This window comes from Pholcus phalangioides, unplaced genomic scaffold (assembly GCF_987345545.1).
Source record: "Pholcus phalangioides strain wild (caught in Gottingen) unplaced genomic scaffold, Ppha-v1.0 ptg000008l_1, whole genome shotgun sequence".
Taxonomy (NCBI): Eukaryota; Metazoa; Arthropoda; class Arachnida; order Araneae; family Pholcidae; genus Pholcus; species Pholcus phalangioides.
This window is the reverse complement of record NW_028301601.1, coordinates 17976347-17992549: the sequence shown is the minus strand read 5'-3', so window position 1 is coordinate 17992549 and position 16203 is coordinate 17976347. Positions and strand designations below refer to the sequence as shown.

The 16203-nt window shown below is 33.3% G+C and overlaps 1 protein-coding gene across 1 annotated transcript; it reads right to left on the bottom strand.

Annotated features, from left to right (window-relative positions):
- Positions 1–5889: 5889 nt before the first annotated feature.
- On the bottom strand, positions 5890–11309 carry LOC149083926 (uncharacterized). The gene is made up of 2 exons (XM_089235427.1): positions 10588–11309; positions 5890–6726 (listed from the first exon to the last, which is right to left on the bottom strand). Exons 1-2 carry the CDS (start codon positions 11048–11050, stop codon positions 6161–6163), a joined length of 1029 nt encoding a protein of 342 aa, XP_089091553.1. The 5' UTR covers positions 11051–11309; the 3' UTR covers positions 5890–6160.
- Between the last annotated feature and the right edge of the window lie 4894 nt (positions 11310–16203).

Genomic DNA, 16203 nt, shown 5'->3' with positions numbered 1-16203 from the left:
GCAGATTCACATGATTAACGAAAATTCAGAAAATTCCGAGATTATGAAAAAATTCTACAATCGATGAAAATTCAGAATTCCAGAGCTCATGAAAATTCAGAATTTTAGAGTTCATGATAATTCAGAATTTCAGAGTTCATGATAATTCAGAATTTCAGAGTTCATGATAATTCAGAATTTCAGAGTTCATGAAAATTCAGAATTTCAGAGTTCATGAAAATTCAGAACATATGAAAAAAAAAAATATATCATTCAGCCCCAAAGGAGGGAAGGGGGGCATGCGAGACCACACCTGTCACACACCCCTAAGGGTGTTTTCAACGCATGGCAGGCGGGTCACATGTGACTCCCGGAAATTTTTGGCCTTGGCCCACCGACCATTTTTTGAGAAACCGATCATTTCGGTATTTCGAATTGTAAAATAATTTCAGATTCATCCAGCCACGCGGATGCACATTTGATACATTACCGGGGCCGTCTTAAGCAAGATGTGGGACCCACGGACCAAAACAATTTTTGGGCCACTGATTTCATATATTTCAGGCGTGGAAACCGGCGTCCAAACAGGCATTCATAATTACATAATTTAAAAAATATATATACATTTCTTAATTTTTTTGAATGAAAATATTTCAAGAATTAGAGCAGAAAAGTGACTTCTGAATTAATGAAAAAATAAATGTAGGATTTTTACGGAACGACAAAATTTCGAGATGTATCGAAATAAATAATTTTAGAATTACCGAGGTGAGTAATTTAGGAATTAGCGAAATTGATAATACCGTATATAGAATATTGTATAGTCACTAATTACTACAATAAATTAACCCTATAGCCACGGGTACTGAGAGTATCGCGTTTCACGTTTTCTGGAAAATTTCGCGGAGCACGCTATTACCGCTTTCTACACGGTGGGCAAAAAGTCCGTAGAAACTTTAAAAATGCATAAAAACCGGAAAAGTAACCGAAATAGAAAACGGTTTGCAGGGTTAGCATCGCTAGGTCACGGTAATTTTTTTCAAGACAGGAAAAATAAATAACTCAAAAAACAGTCTATAGACAGCGCTGACGCACACAAGTCAAAGAAAAGTATATCGATCCAGTTCATCCAATCTGTCGGAACTGAAAGATGCGATCCGCCGAGAGGTGTCATGTATACATCCGGCCCTGCTACACTCTGCCTGCAATGTGTTATTCCCTGTGGTGATGGTCATGTGGAACATAATAAATGATTTGAAGGCATTCCGTTCGTTATTTGCGCATCTTTTCTTTGACTTGGGTACGTCAATGCCACCTATCGGCTGTTTTTTTAGTTATCTTTTCCCTGTCAAAAATATGCCCGTGACCTAGCGATTCTAACCCTGCAAACCGTTTTTTATTTCGGTTATTTTTCCGATTTTTATGATTTTTTAAAGTTTCTACAGACTTTTTTGCCCACCCTGTATATACATAGCGGGTAAAAATACCCGACGGTTTTGTACAGTAAAATTAAAAAAAAAACAATTCGCAGCTGGAGGGCTAAAAAAAGAATGAATATACCAAGCTCTCCTATGCAGTACTAGCTGTTACAAGCGGTTTCACTCGCTTGAATTTGGTAATCCGAAAATTCTTGCTTGAGACCCCTTTAGGTAGTGAAAGTTTGAGAAATCCCTTCTCAGCGAGTCTTTGCATCATAAAATGAAGATACTGACCAAATTTCAAATTTATAGTTTCAGCGGTTTTCACTCGGCATGATTTCTCTACATAGTATTTCAACCTCCTTATGACCCCCTTAAGGGTTCGAATTTTGAAAAAAATTCTTAGAGTGAGCCTTTATATGTCATTAAATATAACTACTGACCAAATTTCATAAGTATGGCTTCGCTGGTTTCGGTTAGGCGTGATTTCTCTATGTAACCATTGAACCCTCTTTATGATTCCCCCTCCCCCCCCTCAGGGGGGTAAACTGGAATCATACATCTACGACGGACGGCTGATGAGATAAAGGCCATACTAGCACTTACAGGACACCCTGTATATAGCAGCTGTATTGGATTAGCTCCATATGACGAGAGAAAAACAGTGAAATTCGACAGAAAAAAAATATAAAAATAATTATGCAAACAATGTTTTTCCGCCAAATTTCGGAGAAAGAATTAATACCGCATCGTGCCCGCAGTTTAATGGGTTGCATAACTACTAACGTGGGTATAAATTATCACGAAGAAATATGTCAACTTGATGATGTAATGTCGAATAATGACGAATAATGTCTTTTGTCATCGAACTTTTTCCAGGATCACTGGCCACTTCACGAACTGGCCGGGCCAACAAATAACGGAACTGGCCAATTCGCGGAGGGGCCGGCTCCATCGTGAATTGGCCAATTTTGGCAGTAACACATATACCTTTATATAAGTGCTAGTGTAATTAATTAATTAATATCAAGGAGAAACAAAGCACACATCTTAAATTATGAATACGGCTAATACCGAAATAGTTTTCATATACAAAGTACAATAAACATACACCAAGTATACATATCCTAGTTTCATATAATAAGGAAGTTCATAAAACTAAGTACAATTCATCGTGAAAATATGATTAGGGCCTGTATAGCTAATTAAAAATTGAGTCTGATTTAAAAAAAAAATGTCTTTACCAGAAATAAGAACGATTTTTTGCAGGTATAAGATCCGTATAATTTATTAGTTTTTCCAACATTTCAGGAAAAAAATCGAATTTATGTGCATGTGTGTATATACAGATACTTGACGTTACAGGTTGTTTATATAATTACATAAACTCATCATGTTCAATTTTAGCTATTCACATTCACAGCTAGAAATGTGACATGCTAATGCGTGTGATGTGGATTAGTTTTATACTATGCAGTATTATTTACAAAATTCAGTGAAATTATGCTTCTAAAAAGATATTTGAGTTCCTTGTGTGGGGTAAATTTTGTTTCCATGTATATCTTATAGGGCTGGACATAACTCCAAGAATTTATTTTCTAAATCGGGCACGTAGCTTCAAATAATACGTTAGATGTCCGAATCAATATTTTACATGCCCAAAAATTACTATCACTGGATTTTATACTTGAATTTTTTTTTAAAATACAAATCGATTTCAAATCAAATCAAATTTATTGTTATCACATAACAGTAAAAAAAAAAAAAAAAAAATGAGAAAAATTTACCAAGGAGTCAATCAAAAAAATGACCTATTCTAGTAAATGCTAGTAAAAATTAGTATGGAAAACAAAACATTCAACTAAAAATTCAAATTATTCAAATAAAAATAAAAATTCATGGCAACAGAGGAGTGCAATTTTAAAACAGTTCTACATGCTGCAACTAAAAATATGAATTTTTTGGATGTTGGAATAAAAGCAAAAACGACTAGATGCAGCATGTAATTAAATTAAAATGTTACGTTATTCAAGGATTATATGAGCAACAGAAAAACGTTAAAACCAAATTTTCTATACCATCACAAGTGAGAACATGTATTGCTGCTTGACACATTTTTTTAAAGGATGATAAATTAGTATCGAGAGAGATTTGCTGGTGGTAATGTATTGTAGAATTTTGAGTAAAGATAATTAAAATGTTTCTTCAAAAGTGTTTTATGAGGCAACGCAAGTGAATAGATATTATTTAGTCTATTTGAAGATCGAGATGTATTTAAAGGCAAGGAGAATTGACCTTTGAATAAGAAGAGAATAGATTTATAGAAATATAATTGACGTAATGTAAGTATTCTGAGATATTGATGAAATTGTAAAAAAAATTTTTTGTAGTGTTATACTGTATATGATAACAATAAATTTGATTTGATTTATTTACATAAATATATCGAAAATGATATGATTTTTTTCATACAATCGAAATTTTGAAATTGAAACGAAAATTCAGAAGGAATGTAGTCAAAATATAAAATTAGTGAAACCACTAATTATATGATTTTCCGCGCTGTTGGCATCGGAAAAAGAAGTCACCAAATTAAAATTCACCTCATTCATAGAATCATGGCCGATATGCGGTACGGGACCAGACTTGGGCAGGTGTGGGATAGGATAGGGTGACTAGATTTAGCGACTGAGAAACAGGAGTGATAAAAATCGAGACGTTTCACAAAACCACTGATAAAAACCGGATCATATTAAAAAAAAAAATGTTCAGTACTCATTATACTGTCGAATTGCAAGGATATGCATAAAATTACATATTGTAACAAAAAAAAACGGTTTAGTTCAATGTTCTTTGAACATTTTCTCACTTCAGATCACTGAGATCAGGAGAATAGTTTCGCGAACGGTCATAAATGGGAAAAATAGTTTGCAAACCAGCGAAAACAAAGCAAACAAATTCCTAAGAAACCTTCTGTATAAATATTTAATGTTTATAAATAAAATTTATAAGGAACTGAATAAATTGCTATTATAAATAAAAGAAAATATTGCGAGCCCTACCGCCATCTATTGAATGAAAGTAAAACCATCTGATATAATTCCTAAAATAAAATCGTTGTCGGTTATCAACCGATGTGCAGCATGAAAATATACAACATATGGTTTGAAACTACACTTTTTTTCCACTAAATTTCCCATGCTGTATACCGGTGTAAATTTTATATGTGCTAGAAATACCACCATTTTTTTGGAATTTACAAAAAAATTATTTTGAAGCAAACATAGTAACCGGTACTTTGGCGCAAAAAATTTACACCAGTATGCAGCATAAAAATTAAAAAATATACATAGTTTTACACCACACTTCATTCATTTTCACGCAGCATATCGGTTTATAACCACCAATTATTTTATTTTAAGAATTATAACAGATAGTGTTGCTTATATTTGACAGATGGCGGCAAAAGTCCTAACGCAAATGTTTTCTATTTTAAGCAATATTTATGCTTATTTCTCTTCTATACAAAAAATTATCGATACAGGAAAGCTAATAGGATTCGAACTCGTCCATCAATGTTCAATAAAAAGCAACGTAATTCATTCTTCTGACACACAAATGTTTAGCAGTAGTTATCTTTAACAAACGTCTTTCGGTCGCACAATCGCTGCTCTGAAGTTATCAAGAAAGCCGAGCAAGCCGAAGTGCCAAGGATCCCAGCCTATGAGCCTAGTTGCAATATATGAAGGACCGTGACCTTCATCGCACCGGGCTAATAAATATTAGGACTGTAAAAATAGATCAAAATGCGTTCACACTACACATTTGTATCACGGCTGCCAAAGAAAGCATTTCCGTAGAATTTCATGCATGTGTGTAGGAACACTTGCATTATCGTCGATAAAAAATGCAAATAAAAACGAAAATTTATTAAATTTTAAATTAAAATAATTGTAATTAAAATTTTTTTTATGCCCACGTCGGGAACGTGGTCGAAAACAATACATTCTCGGTCGAAATTTTCACATGAAACGAGTCTGTCGGGCAACAGTTTGTCCAGCCCTGATATTGTCCAGCAATTTGTACCAGCCCTGTTATATCTTAGGAATTTTTTTTTCTTTCAAAGAACAGGATTGCATGTTCCAGAATAAGTTAGTATTTATATTCGTTACGGCTAGAGTACGAAATCGGCGAATTGTTCGGTCAGTTGACCAGGCTAGTATCCAAAATTCCACGGAATTTCGGCTGAAATTGGCTGGAGATTCCTATAAAACCGTTATCGATCCTTTAAGCCAGCGATTCTCAACCTTTTTTGACTCGCGGAGCCCCTGGGAAATGCACAAGGAGTCCCAAGGGCTCCGCGGAGCACCGGTTGAGAACAGCTGCTCTAAGCTATCGATATAACGATTTTTTTCATCGTTAAGGTTGTCACAGTTAACCATGATTATAAATGGCCATAATTATCACAAAAAGGGAAAAAAAGGACGCCAACTTGGAGATGACTATGAATCATGCCTTTCCATTGGTCGTGGAATCTCCAGCGACTCGAAGAACTGGTTGGCCAAAGCCCGAATTTCGGACATTGACCGATTCCGGGGTTCAGTCGTAACATATACATAAAAAAAATCGTATTCTTTTCAGCTATGTATATTCATCTCGAAACAGTCTCAAAATCAGTTCATCATCACCTGGAATGTTTCGAAATTTTAAATGTTCCACACGATTATTACAGTCAAATTATAAATTACATACAGTTGTCAGGTTCATATCTGCGACTGTCCGTGCGCTGTAGCCGTTCTACCTGTATGACCACACGCGAGAAGCCAAGGTGAGTAGAAATAACTTAGAGGAACCCCAGGCATCGGGTACGAAGGGTACAGGACTGGGGGCCTAGCCGTGACTTCTTCAGGACTGTACATGAGTTGATCGTCCTTCACCAAGACTTTCACCGAAACCCTACGTCCTGGGGACATAGGTTGCTGAGGTTGTTGGCCGGAACGTGTTGGAACGACCGACTCCTGCAATTGGCGCCGCTTCGTCTTGTACCGCCTGTTCTGGAACCATATTTTCACTTGGGTCTCGGTCAGTTTCAGGGCTTTTGCCAGTTCGGCCCTTTCGCCGCCGGATAAATACCTCTGGTGACTGAATCGCCTCTCGAGCTCGAAGACTTGGGCGTGGGAAAAAGCCGCTCTGGAACGTTTCCTCCTGGGTTTGTTCTGCCCGGTGACGGTGGATGTCGAGAACGAGGCGATGCTGTCGGAGGTGGGTCGTCTTTCAAGAGTCGAACTGCTACCGGTGTTGCCGGTGATGGCTGCTGAGACAGAATCAACTACAAGCAAAAAAAAAATTGACATAAAAATTAAGACAAAATCTCACAATACCAATAACATGCGATTTCTATGTTTATCCACAATTCATAAATCAATTCAATTTTTGTTTTGGATTCGTTGTTCTCTATAACCTGTATATCGCACTTCAATACAAATTGAATACCTCTTGTAAATAAATTACATTCTGCAATAAGACACTAAAAAATAAACAAAAAAGGAAATATTTTTAGTTGTGGGAGTGTATTCTAAAAAAACAAATAAAATCAAGTTTTAGTCGTTTTATCAGATTTAACAAACGGATAAAATTCTGATAAAAATTATCTGTTCGGATAAAATTCTGTTTCTATCATGATTTCATGAAACTATTTCTTTTATAATTTTCTGAAAAACTAATAAAAATAACTAATTAATTAACTTTTCCATAATTTTTTGGAAAAATTTCATAATTTTCTGAAACCATATATTTCATAAATTTCTGGAACCATTTATTTTATAATTTTCTGAAACCATTTTTTTCATAATTTTCTTAAAATATCTCATAATTTTCTTAAAATATCTCATAATTTTCTTAAAATATCTCGATTTTCTGAAAATATCTCATAATTTTCTGAAAATATCTCATAATTTTCTGAAAATATCTCATAATTTTCTGAAAATATCTCGATTTTCTGAAAATTTCATAATTTTCTGAAAATCTTTTTTTTCATAATTTTCTAAAAATCTTTTTTTTCATAATTTTCTAAAAATCTTTTTTTTCATAATTTTCTGAAAATCTTTTTTTCCTAATGTTCTGAAAATATCTCAATTTTCTGAAAAAAATTCTAAATTTTCTGAAAATATCTCAATTTTCCGAATTATCATGTCTTGAGACATCTGATTACAAATTCATGAGATTTTAAATTTATCTGGAGATCACCCACATGGAATATCAATCAAAGACGTAATTATCGTGTTTTCGTTACCTTATTACCTAATTTTATGATTTCCTTAATTTTCATAACGTAATATCTGTATAATAACCGAGCGTTCCTTAGAAGAAAATAGGCAATTGAAATAGATAAAAAATTGCAAAAACTTTTTCTCCCATGAAACTGAAAAAGATTCGATATAATTTCTCCCTTTCTTGTGGTGTTGTTTAATAACAGCATTAACAAACCCTTATAACAGCAAAAGCAAGAATTGTTGAGAAATTAATTGTTCTGGAACTACAATGACATTCCGAAAGAGTTATTGAGTTATCGTTGAATTCAAGAAACTATTTAACATTTTTGATGGACAGTTTTTTGATATTTATCGAGTTTTGTCAGATTTATAAATGGACTATGGGTCTTTTATGTATGAGTCCTGTCTGGAGCATAATATATTTGTGAATGAATACCTTCATGGATTATATTCTGACTGATTAACTAGTAGTCGAAGTGATTTAGTTTTGTGACTAAAAACAGACTCGTAGATATTAAAATCAATTTCATAAACCAGAAAACTTTAATTTCCTAACGCCAAATACTCGATAGTTAGTATTTTCTCTATGTTTGGAGCACAAAAGGAGTGAAAAAAGCATTTCAAAAGTCAAACACGTTACAGTAGGTACTTCATTGTTGGGCCATACTAAAAATAATAAACGGGATTGTTGGAGCTAAGATTCTCTATTATCGTCGGATGTCTTTGTTGATAATTTCGGAGTCGATCGTGTTCTGTGCATGTTGGGTCTCCATTGATGTACATATTAAGGTTTGACGTTAATAAAAGACTAAGGCCGGGATTACACTATAAATGTTTCATAAAAGTTCCTTTATAAAACTTGAGAATTTAACTAATAAGGTTATCGATTACATTCGAGCAAACGCAACCGACGCCCTTATTGGTTGCATTTTTCATTGTAATCCCGGCCTAATACATATACTAAGGCTGGGATTACACTATAAAAATTTGATAAAATTCTTTTTATGAAACATGAAAATCCAACCAATAAAGCTCAAGATCATATTCGAGAAAATGCAACCGATAATCTTATTGGTTGAATTTTTCAAATTTTATAAAAGAACGTTTAGTAAATTTTTGTAGTGTAATCCCGGCCTTAGACACATTCTTGAGTAAACCCCAAAAATAAATAATTAATCAAATTTTAAAAAAATCATAAAAATAAAATTATCACTGAAAGTATTCAATTTAAAGTAAATATGTATGTTACTGGGTGAAAAAAGTGTATTTGTCCGTAGTTTAAATAATATATTAAGCCATCATTTATCAGTTAATAAATGCTAAAATTATATACACTGAAATTTCCGTTAAATAAACCACTGTAATATTTCTGAAATACACTGTAACTTCTTTAATCACTGCAGCTTCGTGAAAGTCGCGCATAATTTTCATTCAAGAACGGAAAAAGAGTACTTAGATTTGAATAAAATAAATTTTGTATGTTCTACTGTCTTTTAAATTTTCCTTTGAGAATTTTACATTATTACTAACACACAATATAACATTACCCTAGAGTAAAAAAAAAAATATATATATTTTACAACTGCAGCCCCCTCCCCCCCCAATTTTAGAGAGAAATATACATGAATAATTTTCATAAAAATTATTTTGAATTCCTTGAAGTTCGAATGTCAGAGAGAAGTTATTTAATAGGTTACAGATTTAAATGAGCCACAAGGGCTGAAAATTAATTTTGAATCTACATAAGCCGTAACTTTATGGATGGATTACTTTTTTATTTAAACATGTCATTTGAATTGATTTTTCTCATCGATATTTCGTATTTTCCTGTTTACAAGTTAAAAACATCGGAATTTTCAAGTGGGCATTGAATATCGCAGTGTCTTATCTGCAGTTTTTTTTTTTCCGAGAGAGATAGGAATCTCGAAATTATTTTTCGTTTTAAACAAATCAGTATCATTTTAAAGTAAGTTTTTGAAGATTTATAGATGCCTGTATAAATACGAATTTAAAAATGGTCTTTGCCCTACAAAATAGGACAAACACCCGTTCCATTTCTTAACATTTCATTACTGATAGATGAAATTTTGATATGGGTGTAATACACCACTACGGAGTGTACCATTGTTTTAATTTTTTCCTGAAAACAGCGAAATTTGCATCTGCGGATTATACGCTGAAAATTAGGGAATTAAAGTAAACGTTAATATGGTTTTTGTTAGGTAAAAAAATAAATACGTATAACTTCAACTTCAACTACTAAGATATGATTATTAGTTATTAAATGCTAAAATTTTATGTAGCCTACTGTAATTTCCTTTAAATAAATCTCTGTCATCTTATTCATTCAGGAACAAAAAATAAATAAAAATAAAACCCCATAAATTTTCATAAAACCAAATTTTGCATATTTAATTAAACTTTGAAGTTCTCCTTCGAGAATTTTATAACTATTATTTATTGAACACAATAAACATAATCCTGATGAAAAATTAATATTTTTGAAACTAACTTACTGAAAATAAAAAAGATGTATCCGAAAAATTATTTAAAATCCATTGAAATCAGAATGCCGAAAAAAACAACAAAAAAAACGATCGAAAGTTATAATTTCTAAAGCCGCAACGTCGTCAAAAGAAATTTAGGTAAAATTAGTGAAAAACCTATTTTTCATTTTCTCTTTAAAATACTCTTTTGAATCGATTTTTTATCATCGATATGATACAATTTTCTTCGATGTAAATTATTTGATTTAAATAAAATTATATTCTCCTAACATTACCCTCATTTTCCATTAAAATTCATTTATCATTAAAGTTATTAAACTCACTTATTTCTAATTAACTTAAAATTTTCATAGAAGCGAAATATAAAATTTAACTGAATTAAAATTATGATATAATTTAGTGCGAACTCACCAGCTTCTTGCTTGATCAAGTTCTCAAGAGACGAACTAGCCATAGTCCTTTTGAAGTGTTCATAAACGTCTTTCTTGCTGTTCCATCTATCAGATTTTTCAGCCTCTTCATCTGTAGGATCATCGTGTTCGATGTCAGTCGATCTCAGAACCCTGGACTGCGATTTGTAATGCAGAGATGGAGTGGTGCTCGGAAATCCCGATTCTTCCGGATTCTTTTTGAAACTCATCGCATCTTTCCTCTCCCTAGCCGCTCGAAACTGAAGCTTCTGGGAATTGAGTTCGTTCGTGGCTTCGGCCAGCCTTTGGAATCCTTCCGATATTTGAGTGGCCAAACTTATCGACAACGGATGGTGGTGCCGGCTGCTGCGATGATCGTCCACACCCTCGTGGGTTTGAGAATTCTGAGCGAGAATATGGATAATCGAGAACGGAGTGCTGTTTGAACTGTGAGAGAAAGCCATGGTTTTACATCCGTCACTTTACGGACAAACAGTGCCACAAGTGAGAAAACCGATGCTATTGCAGTGTTGTCGGGGGGGTTGCCGCCGTAGAGCTGATGACGAGAGACAAGTACAAGAGCTGCTGTTGCTGTTCACATCTCACCCTCCTTTCAAGGCCTTGTTTTTCGACGAGTGACAAACAAAGTAGCCCCACCCCCAGTTCAAGCAATTTACGCTTACCGCGGGACGGAGTAGAGCTGTTAGTGCGTTGGAAATCCCACTTAATCCTCGCTAAAGCCTTTTAACCTCTGGTGTCGTGTGAGAATAGTCTTGAATGTTCAGAGATTCATAAAAAATACAACATTCACAAACATTCACCACAAGCAATTAGTCACTTGAAACTATTATGCTAAATTGAGAACAATTTAGATGAGTTTTTTTTTTGTTGTTGTTGAAATTGCCATAAATGAAAATTGCTATTTACTTGAAAATTCAGTTCAGTGAGGATAATATCACCATAACTTAACCTCTTGAGTCTTGTGAAAATACAAATTTCCAAAGATTAGTGGAAAACAGAATGGACGTACCAGTGACAGCAAATAATTAGTCCTTTGCAAATGTTGAGCTAAATTGGAAACAGCTTTGTTTTAGATGCGTGTGAAATTTTCTTTTTTGAAGTTACCATCAATGAAAATTGCTATTTACTTGAAAACTCAGCACTTGATATGAGTATGATATCCCATAAATTAATCTCTGGACTCTTGTGAGAATATAGTCCTGAGTGTTCAAAGACTCGTAATGACCATAAGCAATTTTCCACTTGCAACTGTTATGCTAAACAAAGAGCAATTTAGATGGGAATTGTGGACATCCCCCATCAACGCAAATAGCAATTGAAGCTCAGTGCTCGGTATTTGAGGATGGTATCCAATTCTGAAGAGAAAGGCTTGTGAAAGGTCTCTCTCTCTCTCTCTCTCTTTCTTTTGGACTTCCTCAAGTGAAAAATCATGGAAGTTAAAGCCCCGTGCTCTCGTGCTCTTCCACCAAAGACAAACAAAGATAAGATAGTGAAAGCTGAGCATGAATTGACATGGTTCCTCCGTGGGGGGTAGTTGGTACCCTCTCCGACTGATTGACAGTAGACAAAAGTGTGAGAGGCTCTCTCTTTGCTTTTCTTTCTTCACGGCCAAATTGACCACGCACGCGTCCGGGGGTGTTTGGTTTTTCTTTAGCGCTCGCGTCAAGTTTCTTGAAGTGTTTGGAATTTATGGGTATAGTTAGTATATGAACGCTAGCGAGAGACAGGAAAAAACAGAAAAAAAGAAAACCCGAAGCGTCGTCTATCCTCCCTGTCTATGAATTGGGTTTGATTTTGTCACTACTATATCCGTTGATGGTTGAGGGTGGAGTAATTGAGTAAGGCACGTGGGTCTTGTCACCATCCAGAGTGACACTGTTTGGCGACGAATCTCCGTTCAGACGGCCGATAAATACGGTCTGCCCCCGATTCCAGCACACGATATCCGATTAAGCGGGGGTATCCAATTATGCGGGGAACAATTCAGAGCCATCCTTAGGGGTATGTGCAACAGGCCCCCCCCCCACTCTTTTTCGAAGGCCCCCATGCTTAAGATAATAATAATAATAATCTCTTTTCATCAACTCCGGAGTAATTTTTTTCATGAATTCTGAATTTTCATCAATTCTGCGCAAACCTGCATATTTATGTAGAAAGGAATAGTTCTGGAATTCAGGATTTTCACACAGAAAGAAGTAATTCTAGAATTTTCATGTATAAAGAGATAATTCTGGAATGATTTCTTTCATTCATTCATTCCGAATTTTTATGTTGGTTGCTGGAATTATCTATCCCCGTCAATAGTTTTTCTTATTTTTTATTCATCGATTCTGAATTTTCATTAGTTCTCAGACTATTTCTTTCATTAGTTCTCAGACTATTTCTTTCATTAGTTCTCAGACTATTTCTTTCATTAGTTCTCAGACTATTTCTTTCATTAGTTCTCAGACTATTTCTTTCATTAGTTCTCAGACTATTTCTTTCATTAGTTCTCAGACTATTTCTTTCATTAGTTCTCAGACTATTTCTTTCATTAGTTCTCAGACTATTTCTTTCATTAGTTCTCAGACTATTTCTTTCATTAGTTCTCAGACTATTTCTTTCATTAGTTCTCAGACTATTTCTTTCATTAGTTCTCAGACTATTTCTTTCATTAGTTCTCAGACTATTTCTTTCATTAGTTCTCAGACTATTTCTTTCATTAGTTCTCAGACTATTTCTTTCATTAGTTCCTAATTTCAATAGGTTTTTGAATTTTTTTTCTTTCATCAATTTAAAATTTTCTTCCGATTGAAATTTTCATGAATTCTTTTTGTTAGTTTGCACTTGTGTCTATATTATTTGTATACACACTTTTTAGGCATTCCTGTACGTTTTGTAATAATGCATGCATTTTTGGATATCGATTACCTTTCCCACAGAATACATCTAAGGGCCCTGAAATTATTAAGATACTTCTGACCCGCTATTATTTTAGTACCGGGCCCCGCCCGCGTCCGGTAAGGGTAACCCTGGAACAATTCAATTGTCATTTTACACGTTAGTATAGTTTGTATATTGAAAAATGAGGAAGGACCCGTAACAATGAAGTTTCTCGAATAAATTAGACATAAAAAATTAAATGAAAATTATATTTAATTACAATGACACTGAAGATTTTTACTTTTCATTAAGAAAGTTAGCGCCCTCTATTAGCTCAACAGAGAACAAAAACAAAATAAATGTACATATTTTTGTATATCACAGAAATTTTCAAAAAGCATTTTAATAATAGAATTTGATTGAGATATTTTATTTCGATATTTTAATTTAAAACTATTTTCAATTTTTGATCTTCTTGAATGGTTATGGGCCCCTATGTTCCATGTGTAAGAGTCTGGGGCAGGGGAATTCAACCTTTTTCCTAGTCGCGAGCACTGTCTGTATCTATCATGAAAAGAAGAGCACTGTTTTCGGAAGTTCGACATACGAATGCATGAAAAATCAGGATGATTTCAATCTTTTTTGTACGAAATTTGTACGAGGTATTTGATTGGAACGGTGGTCAAGTGCTCGCGAGCACGAAATCGGACACGAGCAACGAGCCCGCTAGTGCTTCGCGAGCAACTGGTTGAAGATGTCTGGTCTAGGGAGATCTAGACACGTAATTCTTACAATTTGTAGCGCATAATTTTATTTAATTATTTTTTTCAGTTCTTTCAAATTTTAGTTCATGATTCTTTCATTTTTTTTGCTCAAAATTCTTTCATTTGTTGCTCAAATTCTTTCATTTTTGCCTCACAATTCTTTCATGTTTTGCTCAAAATTCTTTCATTTTTTGCTCAAAATTCTTTCATTTTTTGCTCAAAATTCTTTCATTTTTTGCTCAAAATTCTTTCATTTTTTCCTCACAATTCTTTCATGTTTTGCTCAAAATTCTTCCATTTTTTCCTCAAAATTCTTTCATTTTTTGCTCAAAATTATTTCATTTTTTGCTCAAATTCTTTCATTTTTGCTCAAAATTCTTTCATTTTTTCCTCACAATTCTTTCATGTTTTGCTCAAAATTCTTTTTCATGTTTTGCTCAAAATTCTTTCATTTTTTGCTCAAATTCTTTCTTTTTTTCCTCACAATTCTTTCATGTTTTGCTCAAAATTCTTTCATTTTTTGCTCAAATTCTTTCTTTTTTCCTCACAATTCTTTCATGTTTTGCTCAAAATTCTTTCATGTTTTGCTCAAAATTCTTTCATTTTTGCTCAAAATTCTTTCATTTTTTCCTCACAATTCTTTCATGTTTTGCTCAAAATTCTTTCATTTTTTGCTCAAAATTCTTTCATTTTTTGTCAAAATTCTTTAATTTTTTTGCTCATAATTTCTTTTTTTTTAATTTTTGCTTACAATTCTTTTTGTAGCTCATTATTTTTTTTAAAAAATTCACAAAATTTGAATTTTTAGAAATCATTTAATTATATCTAAAAATAAAAATTATAATTTAATTATATCACTCATAGTTTTTCCCATTTTTATCTCATAATTCGTTCAATATTTTAACTCATAATTATTTCTACCATTGAAAAAATTCAATCTTCTAATTAGTTGAATTCTTTCCAATCTTAATATAAATTCTGAAAATTATATTTCGCTGATTTTCGTCCGGTCGTCGTTATGGAAAGAAACGAATGGAACCGCAATCCCGTTGGCACACACACACCCGAAAATGTCGCCAAATGTCTAACATAGTAACCTTCTTCATTTCCAGGTGACAGACTCTAGGTTGGTACCGCCCCTATTTCTCCTAATAGCATTGCGATGGCGTAAACGAAAGGAGAAGTAGCGGGGGGCAAACGCGCACTGCTATTGGAAAAAAAGGCTATTGTGGGAGGAGAGAAAAATCTCGCTCTCTCTGCACATTCCCTACGTAACTTCCAGCGCAAATGACTTGTAATGAAAACAACGAACAATATTTTTAGTTTTCCGATTGTTACAAATTTTTAAGGTAAAAGCCCGAAGACGGGTAAAACCTAGGTTTTACTGGTAAGAGACCTAGGTTTTTACCAAGGCGAGTTGGTAAAAGCCCGAAATAAGCTTATAAACGTTTTAAGTTCGAACTTTCACCAGGTCAAAGTACGTTTCTAAAGCCGGGATTACACTATAAAAGTACTTTTTATGAAACTCGAAAAATACAACCAATAAGCTGATCGGTTGCATTTGCTCGAATATAACCGATAAATTCATTGGTTGTATTTTTCAAGTTTTATGAAAGCACTTTTACTGTGTAATGCCGACCAAATGGATAGATTAACCATTATGAACTTATTAGTTCTTGATTCTCATTAATTAATTCATAATTTTAATTATATAAAATTAATAATTACAATTATTTAAAATTAGTAATTTTAATTATTTAATTTATAATTTTAATTATTTAAAATTAATAATTATAATTATTTAAAATTAATAATTATAATTATTTAATTTGTAATTTTAATTATTTAATTTATAATTTTAATTATTTAATAGTTATAATAATGCAATAATCATAATAATTCAATGATTATAACTTATTTATTAACTATTGAATTATTCAACCACCTAGAACTTAACACTTCCTGATGAA

Bases quoted from the DNA above. Each gene is read 5' to 3' on its own strand.
- LOC149083926 (XM_089235427.1), bottom strand. From the start codon at position 11,050: ATGGCTTTCTCTCACAGTTCAAACAGCACTCCGTTCTCGATTATCCAT. The intron at 6,727-10,587 runs GTGAGTTCGCAC...TTTTGCTTGTAG, and splicing joins CTTGATCAAGCAAGAAGCTG to TTGATTCTGTCTCAGCAGCC.